The 15,186-nt window shown below is 43.3% G+C and overlaps 1 protein-coding gene across 4 annotated transcripts in view; it reads right to left on the minus strand.

Annotated features, from left to right (window-relative positions):
* The window catches only part of CG30116 (uncharacterized protein), a 41,425-nt gene that overhangs the window by 6,959 nt on the left and 19,280 nt on the right, over window positions 1–15,186 (minus strand). For all 4 annotated transcript variants that reach the window (NM_137493.3, NM_137494.2, NM_166291.2 and 1 more), the window contains exons 3-13: window positions 12,924–13,463; window positions 12,552–12,859; window positions 11,934–12,109; window positions 11,729–11,873; window positions 11,027–11,192; window positions 6,504–7,416; window positions 5,942–6,399; window positions 4,015–4,462; window positions 3,818–3,947; window positions 3,419–3,533; window positions 1,291–1,473 (exon numbers count right to left, since the gene is read on the minus strand). In NM_137493.3, the coding sequence (NP_611337.2) occupies window positions 1,291–1,473; window positions 3,419–3,533; window positions 3,818–3,947; window positions 4,015–4,462; window positions 5,942–6,399; window positions 6,504–7,416; window positions 11,027–11,192; window positions 11,729–11,873; window positions 11,934–12,109; window positions 12,552–12,859; window positions 12,924–13,118 (3,237 nt within the window). In that variant the 5' untranslated portion in view covers window positions 13,119–13,463. The remainder of the gene's footprint in view (window positions 1–1,290; window positions 1,474–3,418; window positions 3,534–3,817; window positions 3,948–4,014; window positions 4,463–5,941; window positions 6,400–6,503; window positions 7,417–11,026; window positions 11,193–11,728; window positions 11,874–11,933; window positions 12,110–12,551; window positions 12,860–12,923; window positions 13,464–15,186) is intronic.

Below are 15,186 nucleotides of genomic sequence, written 5' to 3' on the forward strand. Positions count from 1 at the left end.
CCTCTGACTATCTTTTTGGTTTGTCTCTGACTTTTCAGTACGTTTTTTACGTTGCCTGAAATGCGAGGAAGCTGGAGGCACATGGAAAAATTGATATTTTTAATATGAAACGTAGTTTTTGAAGCCATTTACTTAACATTTTATGTTGCAGATATTAAAAGTATTAAAGTAAAAGTATTAAAAGTATTAAAAGTATTAAAGTATTTCAAAGTATGAACCACCGAAAAGGTACACGGTAAAATTTAAATATAAAATCTCGAAATGTATTACTGTTACTTTACTCTCTTAAATTAAATTTTTCTAAGTGCACAAGCTGGTGACTGGTATGTGCCATCCGAGGAGATCCCCTTGAGCCAGGAGCTGCAGACTTGGCGCACCTTGAATTACAGTGGCTCTATCCTGTTGTCTGTCTATTGTGGATTTGCCGGCTGGGCGCTGATGGATAGGGGGAACTTGAGGAGCGAGTGGCAAGTGGAAGCACGCATCAATTGCCAGACGATGGGATGGGATATGAGGAGGAATAAGATGAGATGGGGAGCGAGCACAGTTGCCATTGACAAAGGACAACAGTGTCTTCCAGGGAGCCGGAAGATCCCCGCCGGTATCTTGATATTATTTTGCGTGCCAAATTGCTGCTAAGTATGCAATACTTATTGATAGAGGAAGGCACGAACACACGCATACACAGATATACAAATACATACGCATATACGCACACATTGGGTTTTTTTGTCAAGCTGATTGACAACAAAGGATTTGGCGCGTAATGCGTACCCAAGCCGGAATCACTTATTAGAATTTCAGCAGAAAAATCTCCGAGATGCCAAGTCACCCAGTTTTTTGTGACACATCTCGGGTGAATCTATGCGGTCGTCCATCTATTGTGTTTCGCTTTAAACTTGCTGGATTTCAGTTTTATTTTTCACGTTGTCTCTGGCGTTTATGTGTCCTTAAATTGCGCTTTTCGTTATTGGGTTACTTGGAGCGCTTCACTCAAGTGGAATATGGCTTAAAGCTTGGCATTCTTCTCCATCTTTTTATTACATTTTTTTTTCTGTCTCGAACGAAGGAATTGCTTTTAAAGCTTTTCAGCTGTGCATGGTGAGCAGGGAAATCCCCTTAAGGAATCAACTTTTGTCTTTGCCAGAAGTTTGTTTCGTTAAATTTGAGAAGCCACATAAAGTGCAAGTGTGAGTGCATGGGGAATTCGCACACGATGCACTTGCCGCGCATGGGAATATCCTTAAAATAAAATGTCTCTTACAATTAATTCTGGTAGCCTTAACTTACCGAATTCCATGAAATATCAATGCGCAGTACAGCACTCGTCATCTGCATAGTGTTCAGCAGGGTAAAGTTGTCCAGATCCCACACGCAAATCGTCCTATCGAGACCACCCGAGATGAGGACATCGCAAGCTCCAGCCACCACGATTCCACTCACTGGACCGCGATGATGAGTGATGCGGTGTCTCTGGAGGGAAAAAAAATCCATATACAAATTATTTAGAGAAAAGTTTATATGCCCACTTAAAATAGAGATTAAATTTAATGTTTGAATGGCTTCAGTTGCACAAAATTTGATTTGGAAAAGGACAGCAACTTTATCATTCCTGCCCATCGAAAGCCATTTGTTTTTAATACCAACTAAACGATCGGATTTTAAATATTAATCCTAGGTAGTGTAAGGGTAGCTTTATGGCCAACAGACGAACTTAACTTGACTTGGCTTGCGTGTCCCATGTGCTACCCTCAAGTTTGCCGTAACTTCCGCTCACTCGTGTTTGCCTTTGTTTGTCACATTTCGTATGCATTAAGTTAATTACCACCTAGCATGCGAGTTTCCCCTTTCCAGGAAGCGACTGCGGAAAATGCCAAAAGTTTGATAAATTACCTGGACTTTAAAAATGGAAGAGAAGGCAGCAACGATGGCGACATGAATGGAAGTGCCGGCATGACACGGCGTATACGTAATATTGTAATTAATTCAATAAGTGCGCGTAATTGCAGGTGTGTGCTAGTATGTGTGGCACTTCCGGTCGCCGTAGCAGGGCACTGCAGCCTTGTCTACAGACGCGTTTAAAATCGTAAAGAGCTTGTGTAGCAGGCGACTCAGCGAAATTGACTTTAAAATATGCCCGGGGCCAACCGAGTGGCAATAAATCTAATTTCTATATGTGTGTCAACAGGACGACGACAAGGACGAGAACAAGGACACGGGCACATACACACACGCACACACAAACGCCTGATATGCAAACATGGCGCATTGTGGGTAATCACAGTTTAATGTGTGTGTGCGTCTCTGAAATATCAACTTAGTATGACTTATGGCGGGGCGGAAGTGGGAAATGTGGCATAGGAACATGGGGCAGGACACCAGTGGCACCATCTCCTGCCACGGTTCATTTGCCAGGCCGCGGAACGTGTAAACCCATGTTCAACGAGCAGCACACTCGTGTCAGCCAGATGGCAACAATTCAGCCCCGCATAAGAACCATACACCCAAATCCAACCCATTCCCACACCCATCCCCCCCCCGCAGTGACCTTGCCTGCTGTGTTTGATGAAAGGCACTGTTGGCTGGTTAGGCGGAATTTATTTGGCCCAGAGAAATTATGCAAATGCATTCGGTATGTTTGATCTGGTTTGCGGCGAGATTTCGCAATTAGCCTCAGAAAATGCGTTTTTCATTGCATCGAAATGAAATGCGTTCGATGCATTTCGAATGGGACTCAAATAATAATTTATAAAATCAAACAGAGTGCTATTTGATTTTCATTTACATGACGATAAACAAATCGATTTCGATTTGTATAAATGTAAATAAATGTCTGAAATTGAAAGGTGTTATTTAAGGCCATAAACTAGCTGCTGCCAGTTCATCGAGTGTGCGCACTTAAGTTCTCAAATAATTTGCTAAGGGTAATAAACAAAAGGCAATTTAACTGGGTTAAGACAATGAGATATTTGCCTGTCTGCATTTAAACAACAATTTAAATGCTGTTGTTCTTATTTAAATGGTCAGGTGTCTGGTAATTCTGACATATAGATAAAGCCTTTCATTTATAGAACAAAAAGGTGCAGTAATATAAGAAAATTGCAAAAATGATAAAAACTCAAGCGTAGCTATTTCTAAACTCTCTTATTATGTATATATATATACATAACCACTGGCTTTTGGTGGACCAAACTTCAGACTTATAGTCTCAACAAAAATCTGTTTGGCCACCGCACAAAATGTTTTCAAATTAGCTTATGGACATGCATGAAATCCCTCCAAAAGTTATATAGTCTGCATTGTCCCGCTTTTAATTCGCTGAAAGTGACCATTATGGCAGCCATTAGCATCCCCAGCGAATGCCAGTACCCCCATTGCCACATGTGGCTGCCACCCCATTGTGCTCGTGCTCGCTCACCAGTTTGCCGCTGGCCAGGTCCGTGATGGCGATGCTTGCATCCTCGCTGCTGCTTATGATGAGCGTGTTATTGGCGCCGGCTGCCACGCCCGTAATCGGAGCCGTGTGGGCGTTCCTGGGATAAATGGAGAAGCGAAGGATGTTTAGATAAATTGCGCCTGCAGAGATTTACAAATTACGCCCGAGGCGGCGAATGGTGAAAATGGTAACGATAGAGAGACGAAGGAGACCGTCACACAGAAATATATTGGGTCTATAAATCAAGGAATTACTGCGGATATTGAAAACATAATGGCAGCATTCTGTAACTGTAAGTTATTTGTAAGCCGAAAATTTAAAGAAGTGAAACCGTTTTTTTCTAACAGAAGTCACACTCTTCTCTTCTCTCAGTGTACTCACTTTATGTGCGCCCGTCGCTCGCGCAGCCCTACGTGCCACACAAGAACAGTGGCATCCTCAGAGCCGGTCAGCAGCAGCTCCGAATCCGACTGGGGAGCCACCAGGAGGCACGTGACTGCCGCAGTGTGTCCTAGAAAGCAAGCCGCGTTGGGCAATTAGCTCGTCTAATGGAAGGAATACGAATGCTCTCCACTTACCCTTAAATATGTGATCTAGTGAGTTGCTCATGATGTGCCACTGCTGTACGTCGCCCGAGCTGGTGGCCAGGATAAGGTGCTGCTTCGACGGAGCCAGCCACACGGCTCGAATGCATCCCGTTCCCGACACCGTCATCGTGCGAATCTGCGAGGGCAGCGGCGCGGGCAGCCAGCCGGTGAGCGGTACGAGTAGCGGTACCGCATAGCCGTCGCACCAGGCTGTCGCCGAGCGGACCGTCATGCTCAGCAGCGAGTTGTCGTCGTCGTCGTGCTCGCTGATCGGACGCAGCCAGGATATCAGCTGGGAACCCAGCTGCATGGGATCGCGGGTGAGGACGTCGCTCGATTTCCGGATCGTGTAGTAGATCAGCTCGATGTCCCTGTCCAGGATGTAGCAGCGTACGTGCTCGATCAGGCAGCGTAGGTAGCTGATCGACACGGTTTGCACCTGGGATTCGAAAAGTTAATGGTTTCGTTTAACTAAATAATCCACATATCAATTATTCCTAATAAGGAAACCATTTTCATACTCAATAAAGTTTTCATTCCGTTAAGTATCTGATAAAGTGTCAACTATAAATGGTTGTTTGCATTACCTATCTATATATCTATTATCGTTTAGTGTCAACTAGCTTGCTATTAATCATTATTCATTATTCTTGAACTCAAGCGACATTAAGGATTTAATTAATTGCTAAAGAAAACTTCTATACTTTTCGGTTCAAATTTAATTAGGATTATCTAAATACCCTAAACTTTTATTTCTTCTAGCATGTATTGAAGAAGTGTTAAATCGATTGGAATGGACCATTTCTAATTTTATTTAGCTGTGCGTTAATCATATGCAAAATTATTCATATTTTATTCATGTTCTGTGTCGCTTAGTCAATGAATGGATTCCATGCTCGCCGCTGGGAATGCAAATATTGGCAGTTCAAAATATATCAGCGAATTGAATATTCTCACAGAGCAAAAATTTAACAAACAAAATCGTTAATTTGATTGGCTCGCATCCGCAAAAACTTCCGCACACAAACACCAGCGCAAGCACACACTCACACACACGCGCGAGGGAAACAAAAGTTTAATTGCATACTTTCCAGAGCCGAATAATGAGTTTTCCGCACTGAATGAAACCAAATGGAATGAAATTAAAGTAGCTTCATGGCTCAAATGCGGGAATCGGAGGGATCAGGGAATGGCAGCAAATGGCCAACTGCAGCGAAACAATTAGGCGACCGAATTAAAAGAGCCAACATCTGTACGAGCTTTGCTTGAATTTTGCATTTTCGGAAGGGAGATGCCAGGGGCATGCTCCGAATATCCATCCTAATTTGATTATCACATTATACTTTTGTGAGGCTTTTATTGAGCTAGACTTCAGCTGTCCATTCGCCTGTCTATCTCAATTAAAATTATCAAACAGTTTGGCAGCTTTGGGGAATTGTTGCAGTTGCATGTTGTTTTCTGCACTGAGCAAGTTTGCCAAAGCTTCTTGGTTTAATTTCACTTAAAGTAGGAGTGGCTACCTAAACGTGTCTATAAATTGCATTAATTACACGTTAGCTAAGTTTGTTTAAAGATTTCCTACACTTTTAACTACCACTATAAATGCCAAAAAATCCAACTTTATTTTCCACTCAACAATTTTATTGCTCTCTCTGACCAACAGCACAATCAATAGCATGTAAATCATTTTTGCCCATAATTTAGTTTCCCTCGGAGCTTTTACTTCATCAGCTTTCGCTTTGAATGTACAAATTAACTTTGTGCCCATTGGATGGTGCTAAATTTTGACATGTAAACGGAAGACTGTCTGTTTGATTGCCAAATTACCAGGCAATTAAGAGCAGCCAAACGCTGAGCTCCACTGATTGCCTTCCCCACGCCCCTGCCAGCGAACTAGGAAACTAATTGGGAAGCTTACCGCCGCCAGCAGGAAGTCGAAGTTGCAGACAGCGATCTGCTTGAACCGGGTGGTGTCATCGGATCGCATCAGGTGGTGCCAGCTCTCCTCCACGTGGCGCATGCTGTAGCTTACATCCGCTGCAATGGGATTGTAGAAGGTGGATGTGTCGTCGTTGTGATGCGTGGACGATGACTTCCGGCCGGCGGAAACGGCTGACACCGCCGACAGGGAGTCCTTCTCGCGGTCCCTGTCCTTTAGGCTGATCACCGACTTGCTCTCGCTGCGATTCGACTCGTTCTCCAGCGTGCTTTCGTCCTCGTCCTGCGGAAAGAACAAATTGGCCAGCTCGCAGTGCAGGCTACGCGTCCTCTGGACGTCCATATACCTCCGCTTGGCCACCGAGGCGCAGTAGTTGTGCCGCCACTGGATTAGCACCTTGCCGGACATTATTTTGTCGTGCAGGAGCAGTAGTAGGTCTGCAGGATATAAGCCATCAATTAATTAATTAAATGTTTGAAAAGATTGAAAGAGTTAAATCATTTTTAAAATAAATTGATCCCACGTAAAATATTTGACTTACCCATTTCGCGATGGATCTTCTTGAAGGTGGCGAAGCTAAAGTGTCCGTTCTTGGTCTCGATTAGCGACTCCGGATCGTCGGTGGGCATGAGCAGCTCCAGCAGCTCCGTCTCACTCAATCCGTACTCCGAGCAGGTGATGTAGGAGGCTAGATCGCCCACCGCCTGCCTTCCGTAATGGCGTTCCAACTGGTCGAACTGCTGCTCCACGTAGAGAGCAAAGCTCACGTCGCCCGGAATGCATTGTGGCGGTATCTTTAGCTTTGTGGCATAGTCACCCATATTCAGATCGAACTGATATTCGATGGACTTGAAGCGATCCCGCTGCATTGGTGTGAACTTGAGCTGCTCCACGGGCGTAGTAGAGCTGCAAATGATCTGCACATTCCAGGGCAGCGATGTGGGCAGCCATGAAAGAGCCGTAACAATATCGCAATCCAGTGGATTCAGCAAGTGCAAGTCATCGATAAACAGGAAGAGGACATCATTGCCCATATCCTCAACTCTACGCAGCAGGTTCTGGAACCAAGTGTTGATATACAGCGGATCAAAGGAGGCGTCCTTCGGCAGATAGCCTTCTGGTATGTTAAAAATGATTGAGATCTGCTGGCAAATCACGCGAAGCAGCTCCAGATTGTAGGCGGAACGGGGCGTGGCCTTGGCAAAGCGAATCACCCGGTGGACGCGAGTGGATCCAAACCAACTGCCCACCTGGCCGTACAGGTGGCACAGTATGGCGCTCTTGCCACTCCCATCCGCACCGCAGAGAAAGTACGGCGCATGCCGACTGCCGTTCCGGAAGTTGGCCATCAGATTCTGGCGGAGCTGTTGCGGCACCCGCGATTCCACCAGAGCGTCGCTGTCCGTGTGCTCCCGCAGGATTCGCAGGTGCGTGGCGTGCTCGTGAAAGATTTCCTGAAATTCATAGTAAATATATCATCTTTCAAATTAACTAAAATTACAAATAGTGCGGAAAAAGTTGTCAAGCAATATTCATTGCTATCTTGCGTCCTTATAGGGCGCTTTTTGAATATTAATAACTCGATTTATATATTAATTTCAGTTTTTCAAGCTGCTATTATCAAAAAATTCAGTTGTGTCGCTTTGTTTGACAAATGGCACAACGAAATGCGAATTTAATGTCCTGTTTAATTACCATATGATGCCATCTGCAATTATCAATTATGTGCGACAGGTATTAAATTAAATCAGTACATTTTTTCAATGCTCACATAAAAAATGATTTCTGAAGTTAAAGCGACTTCTGTTTAAATAATTATTATGTGCTTTAAATATGTTTCAAAGTTATCATTTGAGTGCCGCGAACAAGGTCAACAGTGTGCAATTTACTTTTTTTTTTTTGAGCAGAATGTAATTATTTTTGATTGCGGGCATATGGAAATCATTTGCATAGAAATACACTTTGAATGTTTTCAAAACCGGTAGCTGTTTTGGTTTGCCCGTAATTGGATTTGCCACCTGCCACATGTCACCGACAGCCATAATCCCAGACCAGTGTCATTTCCATCCGCATCCTTCAGGCATTCATCTCGGACCAGCTTCCGTTTGTGAGGTGACCTCTAAGAGGTCCTTCTCCATATCCTTTCCTCCCCCCCTGCCACTCCCACCTTCTCGCAGCTGTGAATAAATAAAATAGAGTCGCACATGTATGGCCAAGTGTCGCCCGCCTCCGTTCGTAGTTACCGAGACCAGAGCACGTCATCGGCATCAGTATCCCTATCACTCGGAACGCCCGTGAGTGGCATTCAGCGTGTTTGCCACGTAACTTTGTTTACCTGTGCCCCTGCCCCCACACATCTGTCCACCTGCTGGGCAGGTGTCTGAGCGGGTTGTACTTGGAAAAACAGACTTGCTAAGTGCTGGAGATATATCGCCCTTATAGGAATTCCTCTTTTACTTTTTAAAAATCAATTTGAATTTTTTTCTTAATAACTAAGGACTGCAGTTGTATTAATATTAATATTTCCAAATATTACCACTTAGTCAAGGAATTGAAAGGCATTGCACCATTTATCAACCCTTAGTTAAAATTCTTCAAAAATATTCTTAAAATTCTATTTCCAAAATCTATAACAATTATTTTTGAATTTCAATAGCAGTCATAATTTTTCGGCGAGTGTCTGTCTGTGACACATTTGCCACTAACAAGTAGTCATCCTGGCCTTGTCAGGATCTCGGGCTCAGACTGCGTCTGAGTCTGTGGCGGAGTCTCTTATACCATTTTTCGCCAGTAAGCGGCTTTTGCTTTGCAAATCTCGTTTGACAGCATCTGTGTAATGCACTTCTCGTCGACACAACCCATCGAATCAATAAGGCCAGGAGCTGCGTGTCCTTTCACGCTTCCACTCTTAAAGCCACCTGAGTTGCCGCTTAATTAGTTGGCATTTGACTTGCTTTAATTTCATTTTCGCAGAGTGCCAGAGTCACATGCACAAGGTTTGCAAAGGTTGCGCATACGACGTGTTGCACCAGGTGAGGATTATGGTGTGCTTAGATGGTGGCGCAGAGGGTGGCTGCGCACTTTGCATATTTCTTGGTTGCGGCAACGAATGCCACAACATTTTGTCAAAGTGCGCGGTGGAGGTGGATCAGATGGGTTTTGCCTTTGCAACACTTTTATCCGCATCGGTCGTGGGGCTAAAGGTTGGAAGGTGGGAGGGTTGGAAGGATGAGATGGTATGGGATGTTGACCGGGCCTGAATGCAGTTTACGTTGCTGCATCGTTAAGTGCAAACAAGGGACGACCTGGCTGGGCGTGGCTACATTGTGCCCAAGTGTAAGTGTGTTAATATGTCAGAGGCGTTGGTAAAAGGAAGGGGAAGGAAGGAAGGGGGCGTATAGGAGAGCCGTGAAAGGAAAATGACTAGGGCGAGGCTGGAGCTTGAGGCAGTGAGCCGGCAACATGTAACTTGCAACCGGGTCTACTGCACTACAACATATTAATTTTAAATTAAGAAACCATTAACTAACTGACTATGCTAACACAGAAACTAACAGCGTTTGCCAATAAATAAAATCGGAGTTATGAAATTTTCGTATAAATGCCAGATTTCTAGTTATAAAATAATTTATATTTTTTGCCTGGTTTAGCCATTTTTTCGAGTGCACCACTTGTGTTCGCCCGCTAATGGCAGCGACCAGTTCGCATTACGCCTCGTCCTTCGGCTGCGACCGAGCTGAAATGTTAAATGCTTTCAACAAAAGCCAACAAGAGGTGGCGTTTATGGAAGGGGCGGAGCGGGGCGCGTTCCAAAATGGGGGTCGGTGCGATGGCGCCGAATGAACTTATGCAATGCAGGGCCATGCTGAAAACCGCAACTGGAACGGAAGGCGATCTGAGTGGCGCTGCTAAGCGGGCGGTAGCGGCAACCTTGAGCTAAACGATTTCCTCAGCCATTTGACGTTTTTGGGCCAACTCGATTTCAATTGGTTTTTATTGCAGGAAATCTCTTTTAAACTCAATTTCGACAACTGTCATATGCAAAGCATACATTTTCGGGCATCCTCTTGCGCTTATACACACACACATGCAGTTGTGGGACAAATAGTAGTTGAAAATACTATTTGCGATACATACTTTCAATTTTAGATAATAAGAAAACAAAAACATAATTCAAATTGAAATGTTGGATCAAACATAGTAAATGAAAGTAAACTCTTTATAAAACTACCACCTTGAATATATTATTTTATTTGTCCATAATTATTGGTAGAATGCATCTTGAGATTTTTGTACTGCAACCTCATTATTTTGCCCACAACTGTACTGTATAAGAGGGACTTGCACATGAACGGATTCAGTTGAATTTTCCTGGAAATTGCAATTGCCCAACGAAAATCTCAACATATTTCAGGTAAAAGTTGATATAAAGAGAATCCTTAACCAGTTTTTGTTTGCAAATATTCCTTTAGCTTTCACCAGAGTGGCTTGTATTTTATTTCCTTTTATTCTTTTCAATAAGGATTTATTCTGCAAATGACCACTTTGTGGCTGTACAAATTGAAGTGGTATTCATTCAAACATTTTAAATTTCCCATTTGTTCACCATCTATCGTGCTCTTTGTTTATTTTCCAACTTTTTGCGCCAAAACATCTGCTTTGAAGCCTAATATACCTGCCACATGCCGAACATTTAATTAACGCGCAGCTATTAGCCAACAGCTCGAGACTTTGTGGCGCTGCCAATAAACAATGGAGAGCCCCAAGAAAAGCTCAACAAAAAAAGCATAAAAAAAAAAAGGTAACGCCAAATCATAATGGCCCGTACCACCGAACTTTGTCTGTGGGAAATTCTTGGAATTAATTTATGATTCTTCGTTTCGGCCGCTGGCCAACTGGCGAACCGAAAAATAACAATCAGAATTGCTGTTGATTAAATAAGCGTTCAGTGGTTTAGAGAAGTGGGGCAAGTGCTGAGCAAAATACATTTAATTTAATTCTCGGCCCCAGGCGTTTTGTTAACTGTCTGCTATATTAATGCCACAAAGTGGCTATCCAACTCACCTGCACAGTCTTTTTCCTCCCCTTGATTACGTCGGGATCATTGGTTATATGCGCCTCGATTAGCAGGCGCAGCTTGTCGGTCACTTTGTTCTTGAACTTGCTCAAGTACGACTCATGGTCCTCGTTGTCCGGGTCGATGGCCTCGCTGGCGGCACTGCCGGGCACCCTGAAATTGGTAATAGCCCTAATTAGCCAGCACTCCTAACCAAAAATTTCCGGAGGCCATTAAGGCCATGGGTGTAGACTCAAATAGTCAATTGTTCTGACTAGTGCTTTCACAAAATATTAAATAATATAAAAAATGATTAAATGTGACATCGTTAGATTTCAGTTATAGCACGTCATAAGAATCTATTTAGCTTTTTATAATTGAATATAAAATGCTTTTCACTAAATTCTTGTCAATATTTCAGTAAAAAAAAATGTTTTAGCTGAGCCTTTAATGCTTTAATTGGCACTTTGCATAATGCCTTTTCACTTTTTTTTTATTATTCGTGGTTGGTAAAAGTTATCATAATGAAACTTTTTCGCATTATCAAAAGTGATTAATTAAAGTTTTTAAAGTTGTGATAGTAGTGGATTTCGTAAGTGAGCACACATCAGACTAACGATATACTGCATTTTTTTGTTATCAAAAAGTTACTCTTCTTTGTTGGACTATAAATGAAATAACTGACACATATATGCAGCCGGAAAACTTACACAAGTGTAGTATGATTATCTGTGGAAAGGTTCATGGTGAGTTCGTCCTTGATTTTTCGCAGCCGCTCTGCCGCCTCCACGTCCCCCTTGCTGCACTGAGCGGCTCGTTCTCGGAAAACTGCCAGGATTTTCTCGCTGGTGAGGGCTGAAAACGTGAATTTAGAATATGAAATATTCTTTCGATACAAATAAAAAACCAACTTACCCATAGCCTGCGAGACTTCCCTTTCGATCTGCGTGCGTCGAAGTAGCTGAACCCGTTCCATAAAGTCAGGCGATCGTCCTGATGCACCGGATCCTTGAAGCAACGATTGAAAGGCTTGTTCCAAAAAGCTTTGCATTCGCTGTGATTCAGCCAGCCAGGCATCCACGTTCATAAGGCTGCAACAAAAAAAAAAAATGAAGGGGTTTCAATAACTGGCGGACACGTTCCAGATGTCGAGGCAAGTGTTGGCATTTCCATATTTTCCCTACCACACCCATTCCCCATTCCGCCCATTCAAATATTTGCCAAAGTTCAGCTCCAATTGAGTGGCCAAACAAAGCGAATGTGGCACATGGATAATTTCAGCCAAACATGGCACAATGGAACGGAAACGGAACTTTGACAAATATTGGCCAACTTTGTCCAATAACTATTTCGGTTGCAGTTTGAGTTGCGGATTACGCTGCTTGCAGGCAAGAACAAAACAACCTTAACTGGTCGACATGTGTAACCGATCAATAAACAACATCTGGTTTACTTCTCTTCAATGCAAAACGGTTCATAAATTGTTTAGGTCGTCTAATTAAACGTGATTAAGTATTCGACTCGTTAACTTACCGATAATCCTGTTTGAGCTGCCGTTGCGTTTGACTTGCATCCCTTTCGTACCACTTAACCAACATAGCCTCATGATCGGCAGAGGTCTGCTGATCGGCGAGGACTGCGGAAAAGATGTCCTCATCTATTTTCGTGGGCAGCAGCTGACGACCGATGCCATCGCCCACGAGCACCATGAAGAAGACGCTCTTCGTGTGCGCGTGGCAAGTGTCGATCTCGTGCAGATAGTCATGGATCAAGTAGGGATCCCGCTCCAGCTGATGCACCTCCAGGTCGCCAGTGCCGAAGTGCATGTCCACGAATTCCAGCTGTTTACGAATCGAATCAAATTAAATAATACATCAAACCAGTAATAATATAATTTGCACCCACCTCAATTTGTCGGTCATCGTAGAGGGACTGCAGCTCGGGACCGACCAGTTCGAGGAGCATGCGTCGCTCCTGGTTAAACTCCTGCTTCAGACTGGCCACGTAGATCTTGATGAGCAGCGGTTTGGGCAGGCGGGTGTGGGCGCTGGTTACGCCTCTCAGTGCATTCAGCACACTCTCGTCGATGGGCGCGGCCATTTTCGATTGCTAGCTGCTTTTTGCCTAGTTTATTTGATTGTTTGTTTCTTTTTTGCGCGCGGCTGTGTCGGTGATTGAGTGGGTGGTGTGGTGGCGCCTCGCCTCGCCTTGCCTGCTTATTTAAGTTGGCCGAAATCAAGTGGCATCGTCGTCCTCGTCGAGGTTTTACCAGAGTCAACTTCGAGCAGCCCGCAGCTTTGGCACATTTTCAATGCGAGCGGCAAATAAAATTGGTTCTTTATCTGTATCTGAATCAGAATCTGAATCTATATCAACAGCCGCGCTCCTCGCCACCGCACAATTCCTGGGCATAGCTGGCCAAAAAGTTTATCCTTCTCGATTCAGCTGGAAAATACAAATTGAAAAGAGCAAAAATTGTATTTATGGCAAAGTTTTTGCATAACCCGAAACGCAATAAAAAACGAAGCCATGCGAGACAAAAAAAGTTTCATCCCATGATCAAGCGAGGGATAAGTCCATACATACTATATACACTCGTGGCCAAAAAAGGGGAAAGCAAAAGTTGGACAAGTCAGCAAGTGTTAGCATTTGACTCAGTTGTTGGTTGATTGAAACATTTTGGCAATCAAAAGAGGGAGTGAAAATGTTGCCCTAAATTGTAAGTTTAAAGCAAGTGAGATACGTAAGTATTAGACTTAATACACTTAAGTTATTGATAAGTAATTTATATTTTTACTGATGTATGTTTGAAAGGAAAAGGAATGTTTAAGCTATTAAATCCGTGCAACCGCAAAATGCTTTAGCTGTGCCTTAAACGATTAAAAATAATTGAGCACGCCCAATGCTGGCTTTAAGATGAAAACGGACTTGAAAAGGGGAGCCTGGTGGGTGGGGCAAGTCCTGTTGGAATCCTGCTGCCGTCCTGCCACTAATGAAGACCCATTCCCTTCGTCCTAGAAGGTGCTGTCTGCCAACCGCCAAACAAAATCGATTGCCATTAATTCCGCTTCAATGAGTTGGCTAAATTGCTCGTTAGGACAGCGGCGGAGGACAGGACATGGCGTGGTCCTGCGTTTCCTACGAGGCCCCCTCGCCCCCTACCCTGCCGTTTTATATTCCTCCATTTCGAGGTGCAAGTGCCTTGGGTGTCAGTTTCAATCAGCCTTCGCAGTACACACTCACACGTGTTTCGCCGTCTCAATCTGGCTTATCTGTTAAATATTTGATTCCCAGCGAATTAAGCTTAATGAGCACCTTGCCCGCCCACCAGACAAGTCAAAACGTTCCCAATGATGTGAAAATTATACGACCAGGCCAAGTGCAATACCCATTTCAGCTGACCATGGTCAAGCCAGTGTAATGGCAATCAGATGTTTGCCCAACAAAGTCTTCTACAGCATGCTTACTTTTTATCAGGACAATTTAGAAAATGCCAACTAAGCTAGCCATTAAAAGCGTTACTATTACGATTTTTATGTCTTCACAGTTAGGTAGAGAATCCATTGAAAGCAATATGCTTGACAAAAACATCAATTATTGTCACGCATTTTCGGTGGATACAGCGGTTCATAAAGCCAAGGCAAAGTTTTTAAGACTTATAATTGGATATTTGATAGGGTATGCTGACCAAATTACTCATTTGCCTGTGAGCGGAATGCGTTTAAGAACGTTGATAACAACAAAGTTAATGCTTAAGTTAGCAATTTACCACAAAACCATTAATTTCAAGCTTAAAGCATGGTCTCTAACTAAGTACGCACTATCGCATTAAAACATTAAAAGCAATATGCTTTGCACATGGATTATTTTACATAATTTATGGTACAAATAATTTGATAGCCTAGCTTAGGTTTTTTGTTGTACTTTGGAATATCATAAACTGGTCAGGAAATACATTGGCTGAACCCCATGGCTTGCATCGACTATTTGGCCTACACCTTATTTCAACACATGCATACTCGTAATAGCTAGTTTCCCCGAATTCATGGTTAACAGACAATTTACCTTGACTAGAAATGATCGTTATTGGCGATTAACCCCATTATTAGTCAATTTCCGACGATTTAGGCTGGCGTTTCGTCAAAACTGTCAAACAACAAAATTTCTA

This window comes from Drosophila melanogaster, chromosome 2R (assembly GCF_000001215.4).
Source record: "Drosophila melanogaster chromosome 2R".
Taxonomy (NCBI): domain Eukaryota; kingdom Metazoa; phylum Arthropoda; class Insecta; order Diptera; family Drosophilidae; genus Drosophila; species Drosophila melanogaster.